The sequence below is a fragment of the Erinaceus europaeus genome, chromosome 8, assembly GCF_950295315.1.
Source record: "Erinaceus europaeus chromosome 8, mEriEur2.1, whole genome shotgun sequence".
NCBI classification, from domain to species: Eukaryota; Metazoa; Chordata; class Mammalia; order Eulipotyphla; family Erinaceidae; genus Erinaceus; species Erinaceus europaeus.
In genome coordinates, this window is record NC_080169.1 from 4,023,821 (window position 1) to 4,037,032 (window position 13,212).

Here is a 13,212-nt window from a genome sequence, read left to right on the forward strand (position 1 = left end):
AGCGTTCTCTTCAAGAAGTTAAGCGATTTATTTTCTCTTTATAATGTTAGTAGAGGCTCACCATAGGGCACGTGGAAAATAACAGTCTCTGTTCACTTTTGGGAAAGATGACAAGTTGAAAACAGTTATTACCCTTTTCCCTTCCTCAGCCCAATACTAACAAAAGCCATGAAGGAAATACAAAAATTAGATGAGGAGCCAGGAGGTGGGCCACTTGATATAGTTCATATTTATCCCTATGCAAGGAACTGGATTTAAGTCCAATTCTCACCCACAAGGAGACAGTTTCATGAATGGTGGTGGAGTAGGTTCTTGTTCTCCTCCTCCTCCTCCTCCTCCTCCTCCTCCTCCTCCTCCTCCTCCTCCTCCTCCTCCTCCTCCTCCTCCTCTTCTTCTCCTTCTTCTCTTCCTCCTCCTTCTTCCTCTCTCTCTCTCTCTCTCTCTCTCTCCTTACCCACCTTTACCTACCAAAAATAAAAGAAGGCCACTGGGAACAGTGGAGTCAGGCAAGCACTGAGTCAAGTCACAACCTTGGTGTCAAAACAAAGAAATGAACATCTGCAGTTAGAATCAGTCTGCAGTTGGATAGTCTGCAGTTGGAATTGGAGGTAAGGGAAGAACCGAAAAATGACTAGAATCCTCGAGAAATTCTCAGTACACCAGAACCAGACAAACACAATTGCCAAACCCCCTAGAAAAGTTGTTTGGTCTATGTAAACACGTTTGCAAGGTGCAGATAGGAGATGAGACTAGGGTGTTTAAAGAGTTCAGCAGAGCTTAGAGACACCTTGGTATTTTTTAAGGACATCTTGGATTTAAGGACAACTGTGAGACTTAAGACAAAGGAATTCGCTTAGTTCTTTTAACAAATGAACTAAGAGAAGGCAGGTGAAAGTGATTCCTCCACAAAGCACCAGTCTACATACCTGGCTGCTTAGAAGTCGATGGCAATGTCTATTAGCACAAGAATGAGAAGACCGATTCCATTAATGAGTCTGGTAAACTTTAAAAACATAGTATTGGTACTTTGGTAGAGTTCATTCTAAAGCACACTTTTGTATTATTTTAGTAAGATTGTTTCTGTGTCCATCCTTTCAAATTGTTAACCTACGCAGTAAAAATCTGAGTGGAGCCCAAAAGTAACAGATTTTCGTATAGCACTAAGATGCAAGATAAAATTCAAGTTCTAACCGATGAAAAAGTAAAAACACACAGAAACAATTACTGGTGTTTCTCAGGTGTGTAGAAAACCACTAGGATCGACATTGCTGCCATCAAAAGAAAAATCCCTCCACTAGTATTATTTGCCATCTTGTCTGATACTTCTTTCCTTGCCCAAACTCTCTCTGCTCACTTTTCACCCCGAAATTCTCCTCTATTCTTTCCGGAATTTACTTCCCTAAACCTTGAACCACTTCATGGAAAGTCACCTCTTTCTCCTGCTTCCTGAGGTCCCCAATTCCCCTAGTATCTCTCAGGAAGATGCCTTCTGCCCTCACAACCTACCAGTGGAATAGACATTTCATCAACTCCCTGGACAACCTCTAGACCATTTCTCCTCCCCTAATGTATATATAGTTGTTCTGTGCTTTTTACACTCATGATTAGACCTTTTTGTCAACTGCAATATCACTTTACTGAGTATGTGCCAATTTACAGGATTATTGTCAACAGAAATCAGAGAAACAGCAAAGGATAATACAAGATAAACCCTCAATGAACTGTGACCCACTGAAGCATAGTAGGGAACGCCGTAGGGAGAAGGGGTGTGTACTAAGAGAAGGTTGGGGGTATAGACTCCCTTCTACTTTGACCATGAAGCCACACTCCTCACCCAGGGATACTTATATATATCTATATACTGTTATTCTTGCAGTTGTTTAAGATTCAACATCTAAAAGAATTTACATTCTAAAAGAATTCCTAGGGGGGCGGGTGGTAGCACAGCAGGTTAGGTATAAGGATCCTGGTTCGAGCCCCTGGCTCCCCACCTACAGGGGGGTCGCTTCACAAGTGGTGAAGCAGGTCTGCAGGTGTCTATCTTTCTCTCCCCCTCTCTGTCTTCCCTCCTCTCTCCATTTCTCTCTGTCCTAGCCAACAACAACAATAGTAACAACAAAATGGAAAGGGTGGCCTCCAAGAGCAGAGGATTTGTAGTGCTAAAATCTTGTAGCATTTCTCTCAGTACTACAGTTCTAACACTGTCTGATACTACTTTACACCTCAAGATTCACACATCTAATTTCTCATTTGAAAGTTAGGATGTTAGCAGTGTTTTTGGTTCTAGCAGGACCAGAGTCACCAGGACCCATCAGTGTAAGTGACGTGGCTAGACTAGAAATGAAGGGGGGGAATAATCAAAAGCTTATCCCAAAGTATTATATTGTAATAACTGGTGTTTTCTAATGTCTTATATTATTATACATAGCAAATATCTCTCATATATATTGTCTCTCTACATATTTGTTATGTACTAGTCTAGGTAGACAGAGTAGCTGTTTTTTTTTCTATTTTTTTCTATTTACTTATTTATTTATTTTGCCTCCCAAGTTATTGCTGTGGGTTGGTGCCTACACTACAAATCCACTGCTCCTGGAGGCCATGTTTTCCCATTTTGTTGACCTTGTTGTTACCCTTGTTGTTGTCATTATTATTATTGTTGCCATTGCTGTTGGATAGGACAGACAGAAATCGAGAGGATGGGAAGACAGAGAGGAGGAGCAAAAGACAGACAGCTGAAAACCTACTTCACCACCTGTGAAGTGACTCCTCTGCAGGTGGGGAGCCAGGGGCTCGAACTGGGATCCTTATGCTGGTCCTTGCGCTTTGCACCATGTGTGCTTAACGCAATGCACTACCGCCTGGCCCCTAAGCAGCTCATTTTTATCCCACATTTATGATAACTGAGTCTGAGATTGAGCGGCTGGCCTACAGTCAGGTTATTATGTCTGAAAAAAACTCAAATCCAGGATGCAGAGTCATTGTCACCAGACTGCCACACTTGATCTGACAAACTAGGTTAAGTGACTCTCACTATCCAGAACCAATTCCAATGTTCATTCTCTATCCAACAACTTCTCCCTGCTCCTTCAAAGAAAAGAGACTCTCTTTATTTGACAAAGAGCTTTCAGTCTTTGTCACAGGACTTCACAGAACTAAGTACAATGCAAGAATGCCAGATGGGCCAAAGGATCCACCCCTCTGCCTTTGAGTACAGGCAAGGGAAACACAGATATGCATTTGCACAGCAACCCATCAGATGCAGATGCAGGTCTATGTCTATCTCCTATGTCTGTGTCTATGTCTATGTCTGTCTATGTCTATGTCTGTCTATGTCCTATGTCCTATGTCTATGTCTATGCCTATGATGATGTCTATGACGTTTATGTCTATATCTATGATGTGTATGCCTATGTCTATGCCTATGATGGTTATGTCTATGTCTATATCTATGTCTGTATAACAGACTGAGTTCCCTAATACTGCCAGAATTGACGCATCAGCCTTGTAAGTGAGGTAGGTAAAACACAGAAAGAGAAGGGAAATGGAAACTGGGGAGTACATAGCTTCTGCCAAAGGAATGTGCCAGCTTCGGTCAAGCATTTTTAACTCCTGTATTAACCCACTATATAAATCAGAAATTCACATTTGTTCATGTGGAAACTCAAGTTCTAAGTTCCTCTTACATTGTGATCCTTTTCGACTTTGGACTCCAGGAGTGTTTCAAGATAACCCTTCTCTTTGAGCAGAGAAGCAAGCCAAGGTCCTCATCATGATTTCATGGACCCTCTCCTTCCTGTTCTCCATTCCAACTTTGATTATATTTGGGAAAAGGAAGCTCTCCAATGGTGAAGTGCAGTGCTGGGCCTTGTGGCCTGATGACTCCTACTGGACTCCGTATATGACCATTGTGGCCTTCCTAGTGTACTTCATCCCTCTGGCAATCATCAGGTAAGAGGCCAGCAGGCTAAACTCATACAGGAGCTTTCTTTTTTCACCAACTATTTCTTGCCTCCACTGTAGGTCCCTCTTTGATCCTAATGTCCTTGAAAGAACTGTCCACAGAGATTTGTTTGACACTACAACTTAACTCCTCCAAAGGAAAGTGAGGAATTAATTTCTACTTAGTTTCTACAATGAGACTGGCATCATGCTAGGTGGTTAACAGTTATCCCATTAAACAGGTTGCCTGGTAATGAAGCACAAAGTAAGTGTGGACACAGAGAAAGTACAGGCGCGTGTTGTGCGGGACTTGGAGTTAACAATAAGCTCTTTCCAGTGGCTGGGATGAAGGGGACTGGAGTCAAACCTATGAGGACATTCCCTGTATCTTGCCGCCAGTCATGATTCATCAACAAACTTTTAGCAGAGAAAACCACAACCACCTGGCTGAGGAAGGCGCTTACTTGGTCATATAGCAGGACCTCGGAAAATATGACTGTCCATGTGTAGATGGGATTCCATAGGAAGACATGTCAAATTTCGTGTTGAACATATACAGGGACCATGCTCTAATTCTGTATTTTTTAAAAAATTTTTTCCAATGTAATTAATTTTACTTACATGGCTATCTCCATAAAACAATAAGCATCTCATTAAAAACCATTACAGATTACATTTTCTGATGCACACATAATGCTGGACAATTCATGTATACTAAAATCTTATTAAATGAGACAGTTTATTCAAAATGATAGTAAATTGACATGTTACTTATTTTCCTGCACTGACAAACTCTAATGAACTTACTGAGTAGTGCAAATACAATGTAAATTACTTTGTATTTCTTGATACTTAAAGATAATGTTTATATTAGATATACATATTTATTTTATTTTTTTTCAAAGCTATTAGGTTAAGAATGGAGAGAGAATACATCTTTAAAGAATTATTGGAACTTACAGCAAATACTGAACTTCTCACCAAGTTCTCATATAGTGTGGTTTAATTTATAGGTTAGCAATACAGTTAATTTTCAGTCCTCTTAAATTTTGACACACAAACCATCCATGATATGTCACATAGTTTATCCTGAGTGAAGGAAGATGAGTTTTTAGTTTTGTATAAAAGAAATGCTTCAGTAAGCATCCCAGAACTTAAAAATTGTTCTTGTGCATGAAGATTGCCTCAGAACTCATTTCAGTATAATTGACTGATCTAGAATGATGTTTGCTTGAAGAATTTTGATGCATTTTCACAAATGGTCTTCTAGAAAAGCTGTATCCCTGCCAATTACAAACAAGAGCTCTGGTGATTTCTTCCTCCAAATCTCTAGAAGGCTGTGTCATTTCTTCATTATATTTTTTGCCAAACAGAGAAGTTAAAAGAATCTTATTCTTTCCATATGCATGCCTTTGATTAAGTGGCTATATATTTTTCTTTTTTTATTTTTATTTATAAAATGGAAATATTGACAAAACTATAGGATAAGAGGGGTACATTTCCACACAGTTCCCACACCCAGAACTCTGTATCCAATCCCCTCCCTTAATAGCTTCCCTGTTCTTTATCCTTCTAGGAGTATGGACCCAGGATCATTATGGGATGCAGAAGGTGGAAGGTCTGGCTTCCATAATTTCTTCTCTGATGAACATGGGTGTATGGCGATCCATACTCCTAACCTCTCTCTCTTTCTCCAGTGGGGCAGGGATCTGGGGAGGTGGGGCTCCAGGACACATGGTGGAATCGTCTGCCCAGGAAAGTCAGGTTGGCATCATGGTAGCATCTGGAACCTGGAGGCTGAAAGAGTTATTTTTCAAGTGTTTTCTGACAGTACAGGAATTGCTAATACTTCCCGTTTTCTTCCTATTTGGTCTCATAAAATGCTAACACTCAAGAAATCTTATCTGTTACATAATTTAGCCCCTGAATTTTTTTTTTACATGACTAGACTTCTGGCTAAAAGAAGATTATTGTCTTCTTTTCATCAAATGTCCAACTGGGCAGGAGCAGAGTGGTTCCTACAGCCAACCCAGCAACTGAGTTGGCATCAGAGACTATCAGGTCATTTCTACACATTTTTATTTTGGCTTAGTGTGCTTCTCTCTACCCAGTTGGTCTTAGGAAAGAACTTGAAGAGTAGGAAACATTTGTTTAGATAACTGGTCAAAGGGTAGCCATGGAGACATTTAAAGAGACACAGAGAAGAAAGAGGCTGGAGAAAGAGGAGAGAGGCTAGCAGCAATGATAAACATTTCAGAGTGGGAGAAACAGCATGATGGTTAAGCAAAGTGACTTTCATGCCTGAGGCTGTAAAGTCCCAGGCTCAATCCCCTACAAAAAGCCAGAACTGAGCAGTGCTCTGATCTTTCTCTGGGTATCTTTCTCATTAAAATTAATGAAATATATTTAGAAACATTGAAGAGAGCAACTCCATTGCTGGCACTGGCATTTCAGTAGCTGCACATGTCCTTGATTCTTGATTGATATCCCTTCAGCTCATGAAATAAGACAAAATCCCTGCCCAGCAGGCCAAATACAGCTTGTGAAGCTCATGGCTCACAGTGTGTTATTTGACAAGATCTATCTTACAGGTCTTTCGCAATCTGAATTTCATCCAATAATTCAAGCTGATTCTTCCCAATACGATACGACTTCTTAAACTTGCCTATAGCCGTGTGTGTGTGTGTGTGTGTGTGTGTGTGTGTGTGTGTGTGTGTGTGTGTGTGTGTTTCAATGTCCTTGAAAAAAAAAGTATAATTTGATGACTAAGGGTCTGATTTGCAAAGCGGTTTCCCTCAGGTCTCATCACACCAAGATCTCCTCACATACTGTCCTTGCTCCCAGCAGTAACTGAACTATTGCAATTAAGTGACTCTCCTTAGTCATTACCTTCACTTTTTCAATCTCTTGCTGAAGAAAGAGCTTCTTTGGGGGGAACATGGCATCTTCCTGCCCAATCAATGGCTCATTTTTCTTGAACCAAGACCAGACCCAAAGGTAACTGAATTAGGACGTTTTTCCAACTAGTTCCGGGATACATTGCTTATTATCTTTTATTTTTCACAGTGAAAGTTCAAGTCTTAATTTTTTTTTTTTTTTTTTACTTTGGACCACACGTTGGATCACTGAATTTGATTCCGTTGCTTATGATTCTTTCAGATAAGGGTAAACTCTTAATTCCAAGTGTAAATAGCATGAATAAATAACTCAAATCATCTATTCACTTAATTAACTTACCCTGCCCTGATATCATACACATGCTTGGTGTACATGTGTAGAAGTAGGTGTATATGAATAGCTATCATTCCCCAACCTGACAGACTATGTGTGTAATTGTTTTGATTCGCATTCAGTCACCGCAAATGAAATAATATGCATTCCGCCTCCCAGAAGTCCTCTCATGTTTTTCTTTTCATTTCACTTCCTTTCTTAGATGTCTCATCCACATATTTAATCATATTTTGATGTTAACTTTTTACATTATTTTAATTGTAAAATTTTTCAATGTTGGGAAAACATTAAAATATGTATTTTATTTCTCAATCATTCCAGTATGATTTGCTTATATTATTAGCTGTACATTAGAAACTTTTAAATATATTTTCAGTTTTCAAGATTTTTATTGAGGGGATTAATGTTTTACAGTAAGTTGAGTTGGTAGTACATGTGTCGAATTTCTCAGTTTTCTGCAAAAACCTCTCACTCCCAGCCTAGGTCCTCTCCCACCAGCAGGCGCCAGGACCTAGAAGACCCCACACACACCTGTTGTCTTTTACTTTGGTGCAATACACCAAACCCAGTCCAAATTCTGCTTTGTGTTTCCCCTTCTGTTCTTATTTCTCAACTTCTGTCCATGAGTGTGATCATCCCAAGTTCACCCTTGCTGGGTCACTTATTCCCAACACTATTTTAAGGGAATAATCCATCTTTTAATTGTAAAATGGAATTGCAGTACCATCCTATGTATATTACATATATTTATTATAAGGTTCTGACCTCTGTTTGCCTCACTTTATTTTTGGCACTTTATTTTATTTTCCCCTCTGTTCTCTATAATTAGAAACAATCTTTTTAAAAGGAATTTTTAAATTTTTATCATATTTATTTATTGGATAGAGACAGTCAGAAATTGAGAGAGTAGGGGGAGATAGAGAGGGAGAGAGACAGAGAGACCCCTGCAACACTGCTTCACCACTTGCAAAACTTTCCTCCTGCAGGTGAGGACCAGGGGCTCAAACCTGAGTCCTCACGCGCCGTAACCTGTGTCAACCAGGTGCACCACCACACCAGCCCCAGGAATAAGCTTTAAATATTAACATTTTATTAAAACATTAAAAATATTTTCCTAGTTTGTCACTTGGAATATGATTTAATTTTGCTTTTCATTAATAGCTGTTAACTCAATTAAGAAAAAGAGTGAACTCAAAAACATCTAAAAATGTGCTTTTTCTACCATATATGCCATATTTTTAATTTATTGTTGCTTTAAAGTAATTTAATATTTGACAAGACAAGGTTGCTTGTCTTTTTTCAAATACCTAGTGTTTTTCTAGAGAATGCTAGAGTACATTCCCTTTGCAGCCTACACCACAGTCCAAACAAAGCACTTATTGGTTTTTGTGCTGCCTCTGTGTACACAGCATTCACTATGTCTGACCTTTGGACCAAATTCAGCTTGCCTTGTTGCTAGCAAATCAGTTCACATTTTTTTCTGTGTCTCATAGAAGTACTCAATCTACATGGAGCCCTCTCTCCCAATTCCAAGCTAATTTGTGTCTTAGAACTTCACACTCTAATCTTAAATTTTAGCTTATCCATGTTTCATGATAGTATAAATGTCTACTTGTGTAGTTGTAGTTCCTGAATACAGCTATGGTTTCCTGTTTTCTGAATTCTAAATTCAGTGCACAACAGACATTCCAGGAATGCTAGATGGACTACAAAATTCAAGTTTGATTGATGAAGTTCATGAATCACAAAATAGAGGTGTCATGCTATTCTGCCGTAACTTGTATGTATATTCCCCCACAATATGGAAAATTCTGACCACTTCATATAAGTCCTCTACAAATATATAGGAGAGAGAGAGATGAAGAAATACAGAAGGAAGAAAATGATAAGAGAGGAGTTATCTTGGCAGACTTTGAGAAGAGCTCTGTATGAATAAAGATTTAGCTGTTTTGTCATCAATTAAATCAGGCTTACAGAATTTGAAACCATAGTGATGGACAAAAAAAGGAACACATTTTTTTCTGGGTCAATACAACCTCTGTAGTTTGAAAATTCACTTGGTATAACTATCTGATTATTGCCAAGAGGTCATTAACCCCCATATAATTGCTTCACTTTTACCACAGTTATTTTCCTGCTACCTAATTGATTTTTCATTCTCCTCATTTTATCTCTGTGAGATGAAGGCAGAAGCATAAAAGATCCATGGTTGACAATTACAAAAGAATAAGTGGAAAGAGTTTGTCATGGTATAATGATTTCACAGTATATGAAAAAAAGAAGTCTTTATATATGAAAAAAAAGAAGTCTTTTATTTTTGTTAGTGGGGATCAGATTGTAAGAAAGTGAATTTTGAGTTTGACATAGTCCTATGTCAGACAAATTTATGACAAGACAAAGGACTCCAGCTAGTTGGTCAGAACTGCTCATGGGCAGGAGGATTAGTCAACATATCAGTCAGAGAAGCAGAAATCTGGGGGCAGGTGGTGATGCACCTGGTTGAGTACACGTGTTACAATGCCCAAGGACCCAGGTTCAAGCCTCCAGTCTCCACCTGCAGGGGGAAAGTGTTGCAAGTGGTGAAGCAGTTGTCTCTCTGTCTCTCCCTCCCTATCACTTCCTTCCCTCTCAATTTCTGGCTATCTCCATCCAATAAATAGATAAATAAATAAAAATTAATTTTTTTAAAATAACAATCTACATATTGTTGTCAAAGGAGTAGTCAAACATTTCTAGCTTTTAAAAAAGCTGCTATTAGTAGCTTACAAGATCATAGTAGATGTTCGTGATTGAATTTTCAATTTTTATTTTGCTCTAAGGAGAATGGTAAATTGAAAATATGGTAAATATTTTCCTCAGCATATGAATTGTTCTAGAATTGCTACATGGTCCAGTTGTAACCTATGGCATAGAAGGGGGAGACTTTGGAAGTACTTTTAGAAAAAGTTTTCCACTCTCAGGAAACAAATTCAAGAAAAGATTATTTATCTTTTGGATTTTAATGTCTCTGGATTGACCCCGTTCTTGGCAGTGTGATTTGAAAGAGAACTACACTTAAAAAGAAAGAAAAGAAAAGCGAGAAAATAAACCCAATTTAGGGGGAGTTCAACCTTGACTCTTCACGACCGTCATTATGGAATATAGGAAAGCGAAATTTGGATTGGAAATTTTCTCTAACTTACTAGCATAAGAATCCTAACTGGTTCCCAACTGTCCATATTTGTTGCCAGATAACAATGAATTCTGAACTACTGTCGGCATCAAAATGAACTCATCTTTCAGAACCTTCAGCAAATCTGAGCCTTTAGGAAATCACGAGTATGCCTTTGATGTCTTCTGTTTTGAGAGCCCATAAAACACAATACCAATGGACAACCCTCCCCCATTAATATTTTCTTAGTTTCTCACGTACCTAGCCACTGACATCCCTCTAGCACCACCCCCAAAGATTGGTTTTTGTCTGCATATATGTCTGTGAGTCCTAGCTCTACACACACTTTTAAATTCATTTATTACTTCTATTTTTAACATACTCATCCTCTGTCTGATCTTGGCCAGGGGAATGGTGGCACAGAACATCTGGGCGTCTGAGTTCAAGAAACTCCATGAATCACAGAGAAAGAAAACTCTATAGCATAGTATGACGATGTCATGGCAGAGGAAATCAGGGAACCCTGTAAGATTCACATCAGTGTGTCCTAAGCTAGTTATAAGAGACCAAGAAGGCATTGGAGACATTCAGGAAGCTACTAAAACCATGTGAAATCTCTGTAGGTCAAATATATCCCTAAAGGGACCATGTGAGGCATCCTTGCTGTGTACCACATGCTGGCTAGAAGCCTTTGAAGTTAGGCAAGTTACTGAATCTCTCTAAACTGCTATCTCCCCATTCAGAAAATCACAGCAATGCTATCACTGATCATATAAGCTTGTTGCAGAGGTTCAGAGAGATCATTTCTACAAACGGGGTTGACATAATTCTATGTTGACTGTTAGGGTGAGAAAATTGTCATCATCGTTTTTCAACATCGCAGCCGAACACTGGTGGCCAGGAAAACTTGATTTGAATTTGGTCTCTGACATGACCTTATCATGAGATGTCAACCCTGTTTTTCACAAAACAGGACTCAGTTCCTATAAGGAATCATAAAATCAAACAAGAACCTGAATAAAATAAAAATAAAATGGGGCTGGGTAGTGGCACACCTGGTTGAGTGCAAATGTTACAATGCACAAGAACTCGGGTTCGAGCCCCTGGTCCCCACTTACAGAGGCAAAGCTTTGCAAGTAGTGAAGCAGTGCTGCAGGTGTCTCTCTCTCCTCTCCATCTTCCCTACCTTATCAATTTCTGGCTGTCTCTATAAAATAAATAATGATAATAAAAAATATTTTTTAAAGTACAATGAATTTTCTTAAGTATTTGGCATGCCCTGCCTAGAACCTTGTGACTCCGCGAGTTTAATGAGACACGGGTATAAGCTGTTTTATAGAAGAGCTGGCAGGAGGTACCAGGTAGTGGTGTACCTGGTTGAACACACGTTATAATGTACAAGGACCCAGTTTCAAGCACCCGGTCCCCGCCTGCTGGGAGGAAGCTTTGTGAGTCCTGAAGCAGTGCTGCAGGTGTCTCTCCATTTCTCTCCTTCTCTATCTTTCTCTCCCCTCTCAATTTCTGGAGGTTTGTATCCAATAAATAAAATAAAGATCAAAAAAATAATCAAAAGCTAGACGGCAACAGGGCTCAACACTGACCTCTTCTGACAGTCCACTGTATGGCTAGTAGGGTAGAAAAGCACGTTGAATTACTTTCATTTCCACTTTAGGATTCCTGAACCAAATGGCACGGTTGCTTCTGAAACATATTTCTCCTTCATACCCTCAGGTCACTCCTCTGGAGTCATTTTACAAAAAGATGGAATGAAACCCAAAGGCAATAGAGTCAATAGGCACTCCCACTACTAGCACCATCTCACAGCATCCTTTCTGCCAATGCACACCGTGTAAACCCCTACTGTGTGTCAGCACCACAGCCATCTTTTGCTGTGGGAAATTCTGAACGTACAAAGGGGTATAAAATGAAAAGCGAGTTTACTCCCACTTTCCCCTCATCCCTCTCTCCAGAAGAGAGATTGTTAGTAATTTCTCACATAATTCAATTCACATACAATATATACATGTGCCTTTCTCCTTTTAGATACAAATAAATAACTAGTTATATGCATAACAGTGTCTGATCTTTAGGGGGGTATTGTATGGTTCAAAGGAAATAAGGTAAGGGTTACATGGAACAAAATTCCTAATGTATAAATTAGTACTTAATTTTCTATTGTGTGTAGCATTTATGGTCAGTGAATACTTGACATATCCATAAATTCTGGATTGTGATCAAAATCCACTATGTCTCCTGGTGATTAGAACCTTGACTGGTTTCCAGGGAAACATGTTTTCTTGCTCTAAAATATATTGAAATCAAGGTAGAGAGTAGACTTGCTAAGAATTTATTTTTCATTTTCCTTTAATGTAGACATATATATGTTTTCCGGAAAGGCTCCTGGGTGGGTAGATGAGAAGGTGTAGGAAGATCTAAAAGGCCCTGAGTTTATCTGAAGTATTCAGAGGGGTTCACTGAGCAGGCACTGGAAAAACAGTTGGGAACAGAAGATCATAACACTGTCATTAATTAAGCTATATTCTAAAGATCATGAAAAAGCAATTAGTGCTTTATTAGCTATTGAAAACTAGAACTCTGATTTTTTTTTTTAACTAATGATTCTCAAGAGAGAAGTTGGTTAGTTTTGAAATAAAGCAATTCTTTTTCCTAAGGTTTATAGCCAGGCACTTAATATGTTTGAAATGTGAAATAACATTAAAGAAAAATATAATCATTTGTCAAAGACACATAGATTAAAAAATATTGCTACAGGTTTTGAACATCTACTTGTACTCAGTAATCTGCAAGTAGCCGGTCAGAGCTTCACACTCAGGAACATTGGAATGGCCCTCTCTGTGTTCTCACAGTAGGGACCAGGACCCCCCCCC

General features: G+C 39.0%; 1 protein-coding gene across 2 annotated transcripts in view; it reads left to right on the plus strand.

Moving 5' to 3' along the window:
• NPSR1 (neuropeptide S receptor 1) overlaps nucleotides 1-13,212 on the plus strand; it is a 180,155-nt gene that overhangs the window by 136,052 nt on the left and 30,891 nt on the right. For both annotated transcript variants that reach the window (XM_007523384.2, XM_016188286.2), the window contains one exon: nucleotides 3,750-3,951. In XM_007523384.2, coding sequence (XP_007523446.1) covers nucleotides 3,750-3,951 — 202 coding nt within the window. The remainder of the gene's footprint in view (nucleotides 1-3,749; nucleotides 3,952-13,212) is intronic.